General features: G+C 41.3%; 1 protein-coding gene across 3 annotated transcripts in view; it reads left to right on the forward strand.

The window, feature by feature from the left end:
- tbck (TBC1 domain containing kinase) overlaps positions 1-18,758 on the forward strand; it is a 73,976-nt gene that overhangs the window by 174 nt on the left and 55,044 nt on the right. Inside the window, exons 1-21 of one of the 3 annotated variants that reach the window (XM_050044594.1) lie at positions 193-334; positions 750-980; positions 2,080-2,152; positions 2,407-2,521; positions 2,637-2,710; positions 4,556-4,697; positions 4,830-4,890; positions 4,983-5,044; positions 5,725-5,786; positions 6,089-6,237; positions 8,647-8,785; positions 8,900-8,999; positions 10,009-10,058; positions 10,185-10,314; positions 12,318-12,416; positions 12,495-12,557; positions 12,669-12,795; positions 13,052-13,102; positions 13,211-13,294; positions 14,653-14,738; positions 17,412-17,448. In XM_050044594.1, coding sequence (XP_049900551.1) covers positions 788-980; positions 2,080-2,152; positions 2,407-2,521; positions 2,637-2,710; positions 4,556-4,697; positions 4,830-4,890; positions 4,983-5,044; positions 5,725-5,786; positions 6,089-6,237; positions 8,647-8,785; positions 8,900-8,999; positions 10,009-10,058; positions 10,185-10,314; positions 12,318-12,416; positions 12,495-12,557; positions 12,669-12,795; positions 13,052-13,102; positions 13,211-13,294; positions 14,653-14,738; positions 17,412-17,448 — 1,897 coding nt within the window. In that variant the 5' untranslated portion in view covers positions 193-334; positions 750-787. Of the gene's footprint in view, positions 1-192; positions 393-749; positions 981-2,079; positions 2,153-2,406; positions 2,522-2,636; positions 2,711-4,555; positions 4,698-4,829; positions 4,891-4,982; positions 5,045-5,724; positions 5,787-6,088; positions 6,238-8,646; positions 8,786-8,899; positions 9,000-10,008; positions 10,059-10,184; positions 10,315-12,317; positions 12,417-12,494; positions 12,558-12,668; positions 12,796-13,051; positions 13,103-13,210; positions 13,295-14,652; positions 14,739-17,411; positions 17,449-18,758 lie in introns of those variants that run through there. The other 2 variants (XM_050044593.1, XM_050044595.1) reach the window with 2 other exon arrangements.

The following is an 18,758-nucleotide window of genomic DNA, read 5'->3' on the forward strand; positions in this document are numbered from 1 at the left end:
TGGCGTAAAATGTAAGGAGGCAGCGGATATTGCCTGTGTATAATTACTATAATAAATAAGTAACTCTTCAAAATAAACCCTAAAAATAATTAAAATACAACTATGTTGAGATTTTGAAATAACGTCGGTTAACTTTAGTTTTATAACCGTTGTTTTGATTTTATAAAGTACCCTCCGCGCACTACTTTGTCGGACAAAAATGACGTAGGTGGTCACGTTCACTCAGCTGTTCCCATCACATTGCAGAGGCAGGAAACGAATTCATTTAAAACATATATTGTCAATAATTTCAAATACCTTTTGTCGGCATGGCCATACAGCCTGTTCATTAAGCGTGAGTAGACACATTTTTTCGGATGTAATGCACATTACATTATTGTTTTCCTACCCAGGTAAATAAGGCAGTTATTTTCATAACTTAACGAAAGCTACATACACATTAGGTTTAACTGCAGTATATCAGTGTGCATTGTGTCTTTTGTTTCTGAAGTTAATGCGCAACTACATGGTGTAAATGTATTGTACTTACAATGACAGTGTTGAGCTGTCACTTCCCCAATGAATGGTGTTTTCCTGAGCTAACGTTAACATAAACATTTACAAGGTTTGTCAGTGGCTAAGGAGTTAAAATTAATTCATGTTTGTTGAACTGAGTGCTATTAATGAGCTGTTAATATTCCATACCATGCTGATGATCAGAATCCTCCTCTCAGTCATACTCATACAGTGTCCCATGTTCTTTATTGAAGGCTCCTTCCCATCATCAGTGCTTAAAGCCAGTGCCAAGATGAGGCCCCTCAAAGACGCCCAGCTGGGGGCCTTCACCTTTTTCGCTTCAGCTCTCCCTCATGATGTCTGTGGGAGCAACGGCCTCCCTCTCACCCCCAACTCTATCAAAATCCTGGGACGTTTCCAGATCCTCAAAACCGTCACTCACCCCAGACTCTGCCAGTATGTGGACATCTCCAGAGGGAAACATGGTACGACTTCCTGTCTTGCCCATAGAACAGGGTCTGTTATTGTATATGCTCTCCTCCCGTTTGATCACATTTCGCCTGATTTCACTCTCAGTTAGTGACAGTCTGTCCTTGATGTGTACTCTTACTGAGCTTAAAACACACCTGGCACTTTATTATTATGGCAGTCAGGACTGAACCTGGTTATTTATTAACTTTCTAAGCTGGTGACAGTAGTCTTGTTTCATCCCGTTGTTCTGTGTGAAGCATATTTACATCAATTTATGTGCAAGTCTTATGTAAAGCTTTGTATTTACAAGTGGTGAACACAATAACATCGTGTGTTGACCGCATTGCATTTTTGTTCAACACAATAACGCCACAAAATACAGCTTTTAAAGTTGCCATTTAAGTAAGCGAGGGTCAGCCCTGCAAAGTTCCTGAACATTTAGTAAATACTGCCCCAGGAGTAGCACGTTTTTGCCTCCTGGAACTACCATGCAGGGACTAAATGTAGCCCCACTTTAGTCGAAATGAAGGTTTAGGCAGTGACTACTAGCTCATCTGATAGAGCAGGAGCTCCATGTAGAAAGGCCATGTCTGTGCCGCAGGGGCTGCAAGCTCAATTCCAACCCACGGTCCTTTGCTGCATGTTTTCCACCTTTCTCTCTCCCCCTTTATGCTGCAGCTGTCCTATGGAATAAAAGCAAAACGCCCCAAAGATGAAGGTTTAGGTTCCTGAATTCCTCAAAAGGTTCTTGGTCCCCTGGGAAATTTACCGTGGCGGAAATGCCCCTACATAGTCTAATCCATTCCTCTCTGACACACTGTCAGAACACCTTTTGTTTTCGACTGCAGCACTGTTTATCTCAGAGATGTAAAAAAAACTGAAACACATTTTAATTAAAAAATCCTGATTAATAAATGCATTAGAAGAGCATGCAGCTTTTTCTCTTAATCTGTTTTTTTTTTTAGATTAGAACCAGATGTACGTGTTCACCTCGCTTTTTATTACACAGGTGTAGCACTAATACATGCTACTAATACTTCTAAATAAACATCAATAAAAGTTTGTTATCTCAGTTGCATATCTTTATTTTGGTCTCTTCTTCTTGCTCTACAGAGCGGCTGATTGTTGTCGCTGAACACTATGAAAGCGGTTTAAGTGATTTCCAAAAACAGGGGAAAACAGTCAGGTGAGATCGTCATTAAAAATCCTCAGTAACTATTTAGAAATATTTACAATATGTGTCACGAACCAAATTTGTTTTTTACATTCACTTTCACTGGTGAGCAGTTATTGTAAAACCTTTTACTGGTGCTAAATTATATTGTATATGATGGAAAATAGTATGCATTAACCTTGCCATCTACTGGCTGACAATAGGTTTGCATAATGTCTTTTCACTGACCCAGTCACCACTTGACACACTGTCGTGTTTTGTCCCAGCCCAGAGAAGGTGCTGCAGATCGCCTATGAGGTCCTTGAAGGTCTGGAGTTTATGAACAAACACGGTATGGTGCACAGAGCCCTCAGCGCACACAATGTGCTCATGGACTGCAAGGTAAAATTAAGCTGTTTTACGTATGTCTCTATTTTACTCGCTGAAAGTTTGTCTACTTAAAAGACTTGCTTAAATGTAAAGCTATCATTCTAAGATAGATTTCTTTTCTTTGTAGGGGAACGTCAAGCTGGCAAAGTTTGGCCTTTATCACATGACTGATCATGGGGCCGATGTAGATTTTCCCATTGGGTACGTCTTTTTCTCCTCATTCATCACAGTGAGAGGCCCATTAGTGCTTCTCTGGAACTCTTCAAGCGGTGGGACTCGAGCTCTGTGAGCTGTCTGTTTAGGGTCAAAGGTTCCCTTGTATCTGTTTGCTGTTAGTCAAATCATAAAAAGGCAAGTGACCATAACATTGATGCATAATGACCCATGCTTTTTCATAGAAACCAGCTTTTGGGGCATCAAAGTAGCTTCCTGGTTTGGGAACTGTAACAGATCGTCGGACTTTTATCCTAATCCAAAGGCCTTTGTGTTCTACCAAGTATCTCTGTGTAATATCCTTTTGCAGATTGAAAAGAGGAATGATGGCACATACCCATGACTTTCAGTGAAACATCTGGAGGGAAAAGTAATAAATGTATCTGTCAAACAGCTATGCAGATTGTCCCTAGGGACAACTGAATACACATCACTTCACTGACAGAAGTTTGAGCAATTTAATAGAGTACATTGAGTCATTTTGTCGTTTGATTATATTACGAATTACTTTGTTATATGGAAGGGACATAGTAAAACTTAAAGATATACAATGCAGGACTTTCCTAGAAAACAAGACGCATACAGAAGTAATCCCTCTCTGTCATCGCTTATGACCCACTAGAAGAGTGCGGCAGTGTATTTTTCTGCAGAGACTCTGCCCTCTGCCGGTATCTTCTTATTTTCTGTGTTCAGGACGTTTATGAGTGTGACCCCCACAGTGCTCAGGTTAGGTAGGTGCTTTATAAGAAGGTAGCAACCAGGTGCCAGACTGTAAACAGCAGGCATCCAAGAGAAACAGTACTGAAAAAATCCAAATATAGCGAGGACAAACTCCAAACGAGAGTGAATCTGGGGTTGGCTTTTCCACTCACTTTTGCCGGCGAGTGTGTGTACAAACAGTAACTGATTGCCCTGCATGGTGTACCTTTAAAGGGATCTGCATGCAGCACTCAGAGCATTACTGTAGAACGTTATCGTGGAGTAAAGTTGTGCTACCTGTGTGTTGTAATCTGTGCTTCTCTGCTTGTTGTGTTCAGACAGTCTGGCTGTGTGTGCATGTGTGTATCATACTGGCTAGCGCATCACTTCTGCTTTGCATTGTACTCATATGGAAATTACCGCTGATGTCAGGACGTCGTTATCACGGACTCATAGTGCTCACCCTTGGGTTCGCCCCCGGTTAGCACCATTAGCTCTGTCAGCATAGTTGCCGTTGTTGAGCGCTGTTTATGGAGATTGCACCATTAGCTGCTAGCCGCCGGCTCAGCCACCTCCTCAACTCATACACTCTGAAATTTGCATAGAGCCCCTTTAATAGTTCAGCAAAACTCTCTTATAAATGGAAAAAATATTTGTTCATTCATTTTCCATAACTGCTCATACTGTTTGGGGTCGCGGGGGGGGCTGGAGCCTATCCCAGCTGACAGTGGGTGAGAGGCAGGGTACACCCTGGACAGGTCGCCAGACTATCACAGGGCTGACACATAGAGACAGACAACCATTCACACTCACATTCACACCTACAGACAATTTAGAGTCACCAATTAACCTGCATGTCTTTGGACTGTGGGAAGAAGCTGGAGTACCTGGAGAAAACCCACGCTGAGAGAACACGGAGAGAACATGCAAACTCTTCACAGGAGGGCTTCCCCACCCTGGGCTCGAACTAGGAGCCCTCTTGAAGTTAGGCGACAGTGCTAACCACACCACCTTGGAAAAACTATGATGGGAGTTATTTATCATAGTTATTAATTATTAGGGAAATCTGGGTATATATGGTATTCAGAGGCTGACAAAGTAATGTGTTTATCTCCACTGTGAACACGACCTCAGGTACCCGTCGTACCTCGCTCCGGAGGTGATCGCTCAGGGCTCCTTCCATCCCAGTGACTCTTCCCATGATGAAGCTCCTCTGCCATCAGGACCCAAGACTGACGTCTGGTCTCTTGGGGTTTTGCTCTTTGAATTATGCGTGGTAAGAACCCTTCATGAACCACTTCATACAAGAACAAGACATTCATAGATTTTTTTTGATGCTGTTTTGGGTTTTTTCCTGAACTCACGGGTCATTTTCACCATAAATTCTAATGCTGCGAATCGATTCCAGGGAAGACGACTGCTGCAGAATATTGATATAAGTGAGAGATTGAAGTTCATTCTAACCTTGGGTAAGTGAGAAGGACGTAATTATTCTAAGTACCGAGCAATATGCTCTTAAGCTCAATTAGGCTGACACTGGGATATTGTTTGTCATTCTCAGGTTGCATGGACGACATTGTCACCGTCCTTGCCGAGGAGCACGGCTGCCTGGATACCATTAAGGTAAAGTAAAAATCGTTGGCTGCTTCGATCTTAGTCAATGACATACTTTTTTTTATTAAGACTTTTTTAATGTTGTTTTTTTTTTTTAAGGAAAGAGGTATTACTGGAAAATTAGGTCACGTTAACGGCATCATAAATCACATTTAAAAACTTGCATATTAACTCTAATGAAGCACAAGGGCTTTGTATCATTAAGAAAGATTTTAGTACAATAAAAATGTTCAGGTAATGATACAAAAAAAACTTAAAAGTATCTTAGTTTGGGAAATCTTTTGTTTTCACTCAGTGATATTACCAAACTGGCTCAAGAAATATCAGATCAAAAAATAAGTGACAACCTTGAGAATCTGACAGAGCATTTGATGCCAACTTAACTTGACCTAATAATTGACAGTTTCTATTCTCAATGCTACAGTCAGTACTCAAAAATGTTAATGAATAGATTTTGTAGGTGTATCTAAGTGTTCTGTAAAAGCTGAAAGGTCATTTGTATGTAAGTATTGTCTTTGTCACTCACCAGTCCCCAAAAATTGTTTTAAATTGTCCATTAAGTTAGACTTAGACACTTAAAACTGTTATATGTGTTAGAAGGTATTCAATCAGACTTCCTAATCTTGAGTTTTTGTGAGATTTTTGTATGTATCTTGTGTACCGTAGCTGATAAAGTTGTTTTTTCACAGGAGCTGCCTGAGAATGTTCTGGAGTTATTAAGGAAATGCTTGACATTTCTTCCATCCAAAAGGTAAATACAGTCTCTGATGGATTTATCTCTTTGTTGGAGGACACTGGCTGTTTCGTTTCCAAAACACTTTGGTCATGCTGGTTATGAAACATTTTTTGCATGAACGTCAGAGACGATTCCAGCATGCTAAAACCAACAAGTGAAATGGCACCAAAATAAACTGATGCAAGCAGTTGCCTAACACTGTGTTAAAAAGCCTCTATGACCTTATATAACTAAATGTTTAATACCACATATTGTCAGGTTTTACAAATTTACGACTTTACTGTCATGACCATTTTGTCTCTGTGTGCGTCCTCCAGGCCGACCCCTGTCGAGCTGCTGGGAGACTCTGTGTTCAGTGGCATCTCCTGCCTCTATACGCCCTTCCAGAAGCCCGTTAGTCTGTTCTCTTCTTCTCTGCGCTGTGCACATCTAGAGCTCCCAGAAGACATCAGTGACCTTTGCAAAGGTCTGCCCCAGCTACACTCACACTTTTGCACAAACAATACACAACAGTCACGTATCAACCCTTCTTCCACTTGACTGAAACCTTTAAAAGTACAGTTTCTCAAAGCTGAATTGATTATTCTGAAGGAGGTTTAATTAAGCATGCCAGCGTCAATATTAATAACAGCAGCAGACAGGTCGAAGCATTTAGTGTCAAAAAAGTCAAAAGATCTAATTGGTGTGCTGTGAGAATTTTCTTTGATATTTAATACGTTTTACATTTGATATCTCAATTAGCCTTAAATCTTTTCATCTTGTCCATGTAGTCGATTTGTATAATTTGTATTCTTGTACATTTGCTCCCACATCTTGTATCAAGAAGTTGCACTCAGTTTAAATTTCCTATACATGCATTGATTAGACAACTGCAACCTCATCTCTGTTAATTAAAATTATATATTTAGAGGGTTTTTCCAGCATCCCGTCATGACTTAAAATGAGTTGGATGTAACTCAACATCGTTGCCTCATGTAGTATGTGTGAAACTATGAATATGGAAGTTAGCCTCACCCCTCAGTTGCTCGCTTGTGGCTGGACCTTCGACTCTGCTTATTAGATACACAAACCTCTGCTTAGCCTTATTAACATCAGCCTTCGTCTTGACTATGCTATCCAACAGCTAATATTAGCATGTAGCTAATCTTACATAAGCCTTGATCGCCAGCTCTGACAAGCTGAATTTAAAGTGATACTGGTACTTGTGAGTCACGGATAATTGGTAATTTCTATCGAAGATAGGTTTTTGTAAGATAGATATTTGGTACTTACTATTATATACGTAGACATGAGTTATTTTTGTGTGACAAAGTTAAAAGGTAATAACAATGGTATATTTAGAACAATTTAAGGTTAAGGTATAGATTTATCTATAAGAGGAAGCTGTCTGTTTCATTTCACTCAATGACATATGGGGAAAGGATGGGATTTAAGACATTTATACTTCCTCTCGCTCCTTTTCAAATGTGTAAACCAAAAAAACTAAACGCTGACTTTTGCTTTTCATTGTGCTTTTCAGTACTTGTAAATACTTCTTTCTCTCTGTCTGCTTGTTTGTATGTTCATGTCTTTTTTTTTTTACTAATTCGAATTAAATATCAATATGAAGTTGCATAATACAATACATAGCTACACCTGGCTTCTCCTTATTTCACTGTAGCATCATGGAAAGCCCCACCCCGCAAGTTGACGTGATTGGTTCCCTAAGTTTGTGACGCAACAATCCCATGGATGTCAGAATCCGTGCTTCCGTGTCATTGGTACACGGACACCATAAACAAAAACACCATACGGACATGTTAGCAAGGTTAAAAATTTAAAGGCTCTCTAAGTCTTCCTAAGCTTGAAAAGTTTTTGTCACATACAGCAAACATCTCCTCACGATCCGCTAGCTACATGTCCTCTGAATATGCTGTGAGAAAGTCCGGTCTCTGTAGGCAGCCCAGGCCCCGCAAATGGCAACAAAAACATTTTGGTCCAGGCTGCACCAACCAGCCAGCGCGAGACCAGCGAAAGCAAGCACACACACATGAACGCGGTGCCCATGTCTCACGGTCTCGCACAAGCGCGCACACGTGTACAGGGTGCCCAGAGAGGCAGTTAGAGCTACAGGCTACAATGAGGCTAAAAGGCGAGCTAGCTCTGTTGTGCTACAATGAGGCTAAAAGGCGAGCTAGCTCTGTTGTGTTTGATTACATTGTTGAACGTAAACAGAAGTGAAGTGTTTTTGTTGCCATTTGCGGAGCCTGGGCTGCCTACAGAGACCGGACTTTCTCACAGCATACATGTAGCTAGCGGATCGTGAGGAGATGTTTGCTGTATGTGACAAAAACTCTTAAAGCTTAGGAAGACTTAGAGAGCCTTTAATATACAATACTTTATTCCATCCTAAATTCTGTGAACCACACCATGTAAAGCCCACCAGAAAATAAACAGGGCTAAATACAAAATTACACCATTTAAGACACACTGGGGACTTCTTTGTGGATAGGAATACATTTTTCAGTTTAAAAACATTATTGCTCCTCTGTCTCACATTCACTCCTGTGGTTAATTCCAAAAACCCAGTGCCCAGTAACTCCACAAAGACAAGAGCTCCACATTGCACATCATGTTGACAGCACAAGATGGACTGTTTCCTGTGGGCTCTTTAATTTTGGAAGAGACTTTCTTAGATTTACTGTGTTTGTTTTAACTGTTGTCGGCCAGACGAAGCCTTTGTCCAAACGAGATTCCAATGCCATATGAGTAAACACGTCTCAATGTCAGAAGATGCTATTAAAATTGCTAATATAGTAATCATTTGGCTGTGTGCTGCAGTGCCAACTGGGCCTACTGGGAGGGGTTCACTGATTTATGTGTGTGTGTGTTCCAGACGATGATGACGACTACCTGTCGGAGCGGGCCATAGATGAGGTGTACCATCTGTGGTGCCTGGCGGGGGGAGACCTGGAGAAGGAGCTGACCAACAAGGAGATCATACTGTCCAAACCTCCAATCTGCACACTGCCAAAGTACATTACACACACACACACACACACACATGCACAGATGAAGGCATTTGCTATCTTTAGGTGATATTCACACTCAATAAATGTCCACCTCCTTCTCTCTCTGTTTTTCTTTAGTTTTGTCCTGGAAGACGGGGAGTCATTTGGCCAGGGAAGAGATCGGAGTTTCTTGCTTGACGACACAACAGTGACGCTGTCTCTGTGCCAACTCAGAAATGTAAGACAACAAACCTGTCAGCAGACTTGTACGGTATTGTGTAAATGAATGTGTTGTGCAATGGGTTGGGGTTTGAGGGTGCTTTGTACAAATGTGTTTCCAGTTTTAAAACTAGTTATCAAATCTAAATTCTCACAATGCCCCTTACTGAGGTTGTTTACCACCATTTGTTGTTGTCGTTCCACCCCTAGATTAATAACTGGGAATGGCTTTAAACACAGAGTTGTTTATTATATGAGAAAGTAGGGTGGCAGTCATTGGCAGTAAGATGAGAACGGCACTGCATACTATTTATTTACAAAGCACACCTTGGCAAACCACCTGAGTATCTCACATGTATTTTAACCGAGACACTATTTGGTCCTTAAAAATCATCATATTAATACTGAGACCGGGAAACTGGCTGGTGAATAATATGCACCACACAAGTGGAACAATCTGCAGAAGCTTGTAAAATTAGACAACTAATCCCTTTTAATCAATTTAAATCCCCTTTGACTGACTTACAGCAGTGTGAATGCATGTGTTCTCTCTGCATTGATGTCGTCCTTGTCCTGTTTCTTGTATCATTTGTGACACATACTTACTTGTTACTTTCGTGTGCTTCTATTGTTTAATATGCGCTGCAATCAGGGTGTCCTTGTAAAAAAGAGCTTGCTTTCAATGGTCTTCCCTGTTTAAATAAAGGGTATAATGATAATAATAATAAACAAAGGGAAGAAAACATTTCAACAACATTGCACTCATTAACCTTTATATTGTTTGTACTGATAAGTGCTCGTTTATTGCACCAGCTGGCAGCTGTTCCAGAAACAATGCATCACTTTATTATTTTATTTAGTCTAATGTGCCCCATGCTTTTGAATGCTGTTGAACTGTGTTGGTGACAAACACACTTGGGTAACAGTGGGTGTTTAATTAATGTTGTAAGTGGTTTCAAAATGAACAGAGTTTAAATGAATTGTGAATCTTTGTCGTGTGTTTTGAAGCTCCTCTCGTCCTTTTTCAGAGGCTGAAGGATGTCGCAGGAGAAGCCTATTACCCTCTACTGGAAGACGAGTAAGCAATCTCCATCCTGAACTTGCCGCGTTCGCCCTCTCTTCCCCTGTCACTATTTTTCACATCAACCCATCATTTATTTTGGCTCGGGTAATGTCATATTCCCTTTACTTCTCCCTCCTTCAGACAGTCAAGTTTGCCCCAGTCCAACAGCAGCAATGAGCTGTCGGCCACCGTCACGCTCCCACTCATCATCCGCGAGAGAGACACCGAATACCAACTCATCCGCATCATCCTCTTTGACAGGCTGCTCAAGGTCTGGGCTCCTTACAAATTCATATATACACACATGCACACACTTATAAGGAGCAGTGTGTAGGATTTAAGGGAATCCATTAGCAGAAATGTAATATAATATTCACAACTATGGTTTTAGTGTCTAATCACCTTAAACCAAGAATTGTTGTGTTTTTGTTAGCTTACAATGTTGTACCACAATGTTTCTACAGAAGCCCAGAACAGACAAACCAAACACTGGCTCGAGAGAGAGCCATTCGTGTTTTTACGTTAAATTAAAGGGTATTCAGTTGGTTGCAATCTGCAACTTTGCCGCTAGATGTCGCTAAATCCTACACACTAGTCCCTTAAATTGCACATGCACTCAGGGGTGAATTCACAAAGAGTGGATTGTGGTGGCTGGCAGCGCCATGAATTGACCCTTTGCTAAGCCCCGCCCCTTTGTGATGGTCTGTCAAGCTTTTGGAGCTAGCATGGAACCTACAGTGTCAATAATCGCACACCCTGAGGGAATATCGAAGTTTTGGAGAAACAAAAAAGCGATTTCAGGCATCTACAGTATGCATTTGAAGGATAAGGACAGGAAGTCAAACTCCCTCAGCAGCAAAAACAGGTTAAAAAGGTGAAGATAGTTAGAGGCTGAAACCTGCAGATCACAGTGTAAGTGAAACACCTCATCACCTGACGATCGAGACAGAGGACAGGGAATATAAGGGGAAACTTTGCCGATTTTCAACCAGCTATGTGTCATCCCACAGTGTGCAGATGAACAGTGTTTGGCTTTCCCCCATGCCACCAGCGGACGGGCAGGAAACTTCACGGGAAGCCAAAAACCGTTCATCTGCACACATGAAGATGACACACAGCTGGTTGAATATCAGCAAAAAAATTCCCTGTTTCTCTTTACTGTTTTCTATAAAGCAAGGTAGGTAGGTCTATATTTAGTGTAATAATTATTAAAAAGCAAAAGCAACATTTGTATATATATATATATATATATATTCAGTAGGCTATACCTTTAGAAGCTAGCTAGCTAGCTAACCCTACACTTTCAGGGTTTGATTTTGGATTTGAAACTGGAAAGAAACCTCTCCCAGTAACGAGTATCATTTTTACACGTGCATCGGGCACAACATTTAGCTTAAAATCCACAAAACCAGTGTGAAAATGCAGAAATCTGAAACAATTGTGTGAGAGTCTATGGAGCACAGCTGTGTAGTTTTTAGACCCTTGTCGTAGCTGGCCAATGCTGCGCTACAATTGGAAAGTCTGTGTTTGAGAGGCGGAAATTAGTGAAGGCTCAACTGCATATCACTTGCAACTGCTATCAGTCCTGGTCTGATTCACAAATATATTGCGCTAATGATATCACAGCTCATCCACACACCCATAGAGTTTTGCAGCTGAGTGCAATTTGCCCTTTTTTTGGCCTGATTAAAACTGTCCATGTGGTAAAAAATAAATGTTGCTTTGCACCAAGACGACACTATGAAGAACAATGGCAGAGAAAAAAGAAAAACTAAAAATTTTCATCACGACACCTCTTTTAAATGTACTTCGCTTAATACCAACTCTCTGAGGAAGCTAATAGCTGTAGCTGTTGCCACTGATCTTTGTGAAGTGGACTGTTTTAAAAGTGAGGTTCATCACATAGAAAGGGGCTATTTTGCACAGAATGTATGAACATTACCAACTTTAAATATGCACAAATAGCACAGGAGCACTGAGAGGCTGTTTGCCTGGCAGCCCACATGCGTTGAGAATTACATGGTTTCTTTTTGTCTTGTTTGTGTAGGTTTAGCAGACACAACAGCCACTCAGTTCTTTTGTGAATCAGAATGAACATGGGATGCTACACACATGAGCATGTCCTCCCAATTAGACCGAGGGCCTAAATATGTCAGAGCCTGGTGATTGTTTCAACTGCAATATGATGTTGGGTATTTGTAACAATTATTATTTAAACAGGTTATTGTTAAATTGAATCTGGGTACTATATTGTGTTTAATGTTTTGTCTTCAGGCCTATCCTTACAAGAAGAACCTCGTATGGAAAGAGGCCAGAGTGGATATTCCTCCTCTTGTTCGAGGCCTGGCGTGGGCAGCACTGCTGGGCATTGAGGTACAACAGAAACTGTAGTTTTGTGTTGAGAAGGTGCAGATTTAACATTATACTTATCTTTATTATTTATGTGAACAGGGAGACATTCAAGCCAAGTATGAGAGCATAGACAAGGATACTCCCATACCAACTGACAGACAGGTGACTTGTTTGTTTAAAACTAGACAGAAGTAAAATATTGAGTTACTTTAAAGTTTTGAAATTGATTTAATATATATTTTTTGTTGGTTGTGTTTTTGTGCATGCTTACAGATTGAGGTTGACATCCCACGCTGCCACCAGTACGATGAGCTGCTGTCGTCTCCTCAGGGCCACATCAAGTTCAGGCGTGTGCTGAAAGCCTGGGTGGTCTCCCACCCCGACCTGGTCTACTGGCAGGGTTAGACACTTCTCTGTCAATTTCTTTTCCTGTCTCACTGGGTGTTTCTTTTATGTTTTTTCAGCCTTTTCTTTTGCTTTTCTGTTTTTTCCCCTCTTTCTTCCGCACTATTCCTTATTGTACTACACATGACTGGACACTAGATGGTGCTCACGTCACACCCTGTAAACTGCCCTCCTTGCCATCAGTTACAACTGTGTGACTCTAAAGCAAATTTGTATTATACCCGCTTTTGATTTTCCTTTAATCATCCCAGGTTTGGATTCACTTTGTGCCCCGTTCCTGTACTTGAATTTCAATAATGAAGGTAAGACTTCATATTCTAATAGCATACTGCTGTCACTGATGAGTGTTTTTATTTCTGCCTTTTTTAAGTTTTTGGCTTCCTTTCATTCTTATCTCTTCCTCTTCACAGCCCTGGCTTATGCCTGCATGTCTGCCTTCATCCCCAAGTACCTGTACAACTTTTTTCTGAAGGACAACTCTCATGTCATTCAAGGTGAGATATACTAGAATGAGTTAAATGCAGCATTGTGATCTCAAAGCTTATTTTTTGTCCTGATTCTAATATAAATTACACACTCTGCTTCATTTTTCTATCTTCCTTGTTTCCACTTCATCCATCCAGTGTTGTTTTTTTTTTTAAGCTAATGCAGTCAGCTGCCACTGCAGGTTAAGTAATAAGTATTAAACATGGCCAGAGCGTTCAGCTAAGTTCAAAAACAAATTATCATCGGCTGGCACCGAGCGTCAGGCCGTCAGCTCAATGTTGATTAAATTTTGGCTCCATGTTGTTCCTAAGCTGTGAAAACTAATTTCAGTTTGTCTTAATGGAGTTTGCAGCTGAGCCACATCATTTAGAGATAGGGAAACAAATGAAACTGCAAAAGCCTGCAGAGAAATGTCACAAGCAATTCCTATGTGACTGATAAACAGCTACACCACACACCTCTTGAACTCTGTGGGGAATGTGGCTATTATCCGTCCTTTCCACCGCTTGATGCCCTGGAGAGCTGGCTAATGTTTATCTGTCTGGTCGGAGCTCCTCTGTTGATTTACAGTGTGAAGAATGGCGGTGGCGCAGCATTACAATATTTCCATTTGACATGTGCTCAAGTTAGTTTCCAAGGTTGCGCCGTGGATCAGCAGTCCACCTGAAACATTTGGGCTTTCTGTCTCTCATTGAAAAACATTGAAGACAAAAACTGTCACATTTCCACTCTTCCCCACTGTCTGTTTGTTTTAAGCAACAAATAGTTTACAAAAGAAGTTTCTGAACTGTAAGATCTCATTGCTTGATGGCAGATTTCTTAAATCCAGTCAATTATAAGGTAATTTTGAGCATGTTTATGGCTTGTGTGATACCTCCTGTGTTCTTACTACTGACTGTAAAACAGGGACACTCAACTTGCTTTGCCCTTTATAAACAAACATTAATAATACTTATCAGATTAAATGAACAAACAAGGCAAATCCCATGCAACAGCCCCACACATGTCAGGTGTACACAGGGGCGTTTCTTCAGATTTGAGGACCTGGATCCTCCCCTGGCACTTTTCTTTTCATAAACAAGCTCTATTTTGATGCCTGTTACGCACGCTGGCACCTTATCTGCATTTGAAGCACAAAATAATTCCCTGTATGAGTCATTTTTAAAAATTGTGAATCAGAAAATGGTTGGCAGGCCAGCAGGCAGCCTATGAAGGGCCAGATTTGGCCCACGGGCTGCAAGTTGAGTATCACTGCAGTAAAGTCTTGTTCGATTGAGTGCACTTCCTTTCAGCCTCTCAGCTTTTTAGCACACAAGCTCCACAATAGATTATGTACAGACCTCTTGCCCTTTTGCCTGTGTTCCAGAGTACTTGACCGTCTTCTCCCAAATGATTGCCTTCCATGACCCAGAGCTAAGCAACCATCTAAATGAGATTGGCTTCATCCCAGACGTAAGTCACCAGGAGTGCAAGTGCCCTGACACACTGACGACACTAGTGGAGGACGCACTAGGACAGCAACACTGTCTCCTAAGTTTACCTTTAATGGAAAGTCAAAGATAGCGAGAAATTATTCCGGTTTTCTTGTCCGCATCAGGGCCGAAGGAAATGACCGTCCGTAGATCACCGTGTATATCTTGTCATTGTCAGTGACATTTTTTGTTCCACATCCTCCTTTCCAGAATTTGTGGCGAGGGTCAGTATCTCCCTATAGTCCACTGGTGATGATTTATACAGCGGCTAATGTCTGCCAGGCACACTTAATGATAGTCCTCTCTGCCAGGCTTACCTTATTTCTCTTACTCTGTGCCACCTCTTGCTGCCCTTCGCTTTCCCTCTTTACAGCCCTGCTCAGACAGTGACAAGGTTAAAGTCTCCACCGTCTCTCTGGGGGTTCAGTTAGCGCACTGATGAATGTGTGTCACCTGTGGACCGCCCCCTGGGACATTACCCGATGAAAAGTGGGGTCTTTATCATGGAGGAGTCAGGGATTAAAGCCTCCTCCTCCTCCTTGCAGTTTCTGATGCTGCAGCTCCTTTTCTAAAGTGATGCGAGTGAAGCACAAAAACTGTGCTTGTTGACTGTCTGTCTGTAGGATTTAGGGAGGTGTGTTGGCAGAAATGCAATGTGATATAACAAGTATGTTTTCTTTAGTGTATAATCACCTGGAAATAAGAATTGTGTTTTGTTACCTTAGAATGAGCTATTTATATCTACATAGGGAGCAGGTCATTGTCCACAGTGTCCGCCATGTTGCATTGCCATGTTTCCACAGTAGCCCAGAACGGACAAACCAAACACTGGCTCTATATACAGTAGGGCCATTCCCCTTTTGGTGTCAGCCACTATAGTCAGCCGCCTCTCTGAGACAAGCGGCATTGGAAAAACATTGATTTTTTTTTAACATACAACTGCTTTTTTTTGGGGTGGGGTGGGGGGGGGGGTAGTTACCAGTTTAAATCACTGGGTTTGTTTGTTTTGGAGGGGAAGAGATCTCTGCAGGTGATTCAGCTCACCTGAGTGTTTGGTTCTTAAGAAGTCAGAGAAAAAAGGGGAGAACACCTAACTAGATGCTGGGGTGGAGGAGGATTCGGGGATGATTCGGCACCCGTTAAAAACCTCCTGGGCAATGAACAGTGAAGGAATCCTAACTGGGAGTTCAGGCTTGGCACAACGGAGAAGTTTCAGCTGGTTGCAATCGACAATCCTCACTGCTAGATGCCACTAAATCCTACACACTGCTCCTTTACAGTGTGTGGAGAAAAAGAAAATTAGGAAAGGTACTTTGGCTTGTTGCACGAATGTTAGCTGTAGTTGTTGGTGTTTTGTTTTGTTTTTTACCAAAGCCTCACCTTGAACAGATGTCCCATTGTGATTCTTTTAATATCTCGCTCATCCGTTTTTCAGACTTGGCTCTTCAAAGGGAAGCATGCTGTTATGATGCTGACTCGACACGTACTGCATGTACAGCACCACCAGCATTGACTGGTCTTTCAAAGGCGACTTTGTGCTGTGCGGCTGTTTTCGTTGTTAGGCCAGGATGATATTGGAACAAGCTTTGTTGATACAGCTTTCATGCTTGATGTCAATCCCAGCAATTAGTTTTTACACACCATAAATCCCCTTTTTCCTCAGTGAACTTCAGAGGACAGCGAACTGTTGTTTTACTGAGGCAATAAATCCATCGGCCCTAAAACACCAAATGTCACTGCAGTATGAAACGGATTTGATTTCCCATATATGCATACCGAAACGTGGCGAACTAAATACAGTTTGTCTTGTGCAAGCATGCAGAAACCACAAGTAATCTTTGGAAATGTGGTGGTGTTCAAGGATTGTGCTTCTGTAATGCCTGAAGCCGAAGAGTCAGATTGCATGTGGCCAGCGGTTTGATTCAGGCCATTCTCAATTTGGCTACATCTGCTCTCCCGGGTCTGCCATTTACACCTGCACTTAACCAATCTGGCCGGATTCGCAGTCCTGCTACAGAAACCGTCGAAATTGAGGCTGAGACTCGGTGCAGCGGCTCTCTCTCTCTTGGTCATCACTCCTGGGCAGAGAGGGGGGTCTACTGTCACCAGCTCCTACGCAATTAGCTATCAATTAACTGTCCGAGATAAGCTCCAGTCTTCCTGCACGCTCTGCTCCAGACCTCTCACGTCTGAATATAACAGAGCCTGAGCAACGGCGGCCAGCAATTGGCAGGTGCTATAACAGGTGGTTAATGGTGGCGTGCATGTGTGCGTGCGCGGTCTTTAATTTCAATTTTATGCATTTCCTCCTGGGAAGAAAGTGTGGAATGGAGAGAGTGAAGTAGGGGAGAAAAGAAGGATGGATGACAAGATTTGTATAATGAGATTCATTGTTAGCTTTCCCCCCATTGACTAATACCCAAACTCAGCAGTTTCCTCTTTATTGCCGTTTCTGTTTCTCAGAAGCCGTAGAGATGTGCAGCCATGTGTGCTGCATTTCTTAAAGGAAATCTCTCTAGTGAGAAAGCAGTTCATTTATTTCATTTGAGCTCTTAGCAATTTGTTTCGACATTCTGAATATTGCATACAAATGAATGCTACATTATCTCATAAATGTGCTCATATCTTGTCTTTTTTTTTCTCTACCACGCAGCTTTATGCTATTCCATGGTTCCTGACTATGTTTACACGTAAGTAGCTTTTCTTTGCACTCACACTGTGGATATGATGTGGCACTGAGCATAATCCAAAACTTTCAGGGGGGTATTTTTGAGTCTGCTTCAATTAGAGAATCAATGAAAGGGCCTGAAAAGGTCAGTGGGTCTAGTTTGGACCAGTTTTGTAGGTTTTTGTATTTTTTCTCTCTGTGTGACCTTTATTCCAGCTGCTAATTAATTCCAGTTCTGAAGGGAGAGGACTCGACCGCTCAGTCCAACAACTGCCTCAGATTTTCAGCAGCTCATCTTTTATTTATGTGTATTTTGTATTTATCTGGACACATTTTAAAATCAGCTTGCAGCAATGTTTCTCCGCCCTGTGGAGGAAAGCTTACAAGTGCCAGCCACAGACATCACAAATATTTTGACAGAAAATTTCAACTCAGTGTCCACTTACTAGCTTTTGTGGAGCTTTCAACTGCATCTTACAGTCTGTATCAGTGGATGGAGTTTCCTCAGTTGTCATTAATGATCTATAACAGGATACATGACTGATTCATGTTTTGAATTCAGTTGATTTAAAGCCAGTGGTGGAAAGTAACTAATCACATTTGATTATGTTCTGTACTTGGAGACAATGTTGAAGCACTTGGTTTAAAAATTAAAAGTTTTTTGCTTCTTCATACTTCTACTCTTCTACAGTTCCATCCATAGCTTGAGTTACTTTTCAGGGATGTTACATAAAAAACACATTGTACATTTTTATAGATAAAACTATTCAAAGGTACTGTATATAAAGCAAAAGAAAAAAAGCTATTAAATGTTATTGCAGCAGTAATATTGATCCAATTATGAAATTAAAGAAACATGGGCCATTCTTAAAGGGATAGTTTGCAGATTTGCAACCAGTTTTGTATCATAATAATGTGGGTAGTATGTAAAAAAAACTGTGGTAAACTTCCACCCACCTTACCTCTCCCTACTCAAATCACATCATCTGACAGATTTTGGCTGGCTTTAGGGTTGTTGCTCAAACTACGGATTGTACTGCATGCATTTCCGTATGCCCACCACCACAGACAAAAAGAGTATAGACGTTCAAACTCAGATCAAACTGTAAAACTAGGCAGCGCTGATGAAATAAAAACCAAGATTCTGTCACTGTATTGCCTATTTCTCACTTAAAACGTCTCCAGAAGCATATTTTAGTGTACTGTGTAGGACTAATGCAGAATTTTGTGAACAGGAAGTGAGGGTTATACTGTTACCTGTATTGTACAGTACATTGAACAGTGGCTGTAAATACTGAGATCAAACGATAAAACTAGGCAGTACTGCTCAAA

The sequence above is a fragment of the Epinephelus moara genome, chromosome 5, assembly GCF_006386435.1.
Source record: "Epinephelus moara isolate mb chromosome 5, YSFRI_EMoa_1.0, whole genome shotgun sequence".
Classification (NCBI taxonomy): Eukaryota; Metazoa; Chordata; class Actinopteri; order Perciformes; family Serranidae; genus Epinephelus; species Epinephelus moara.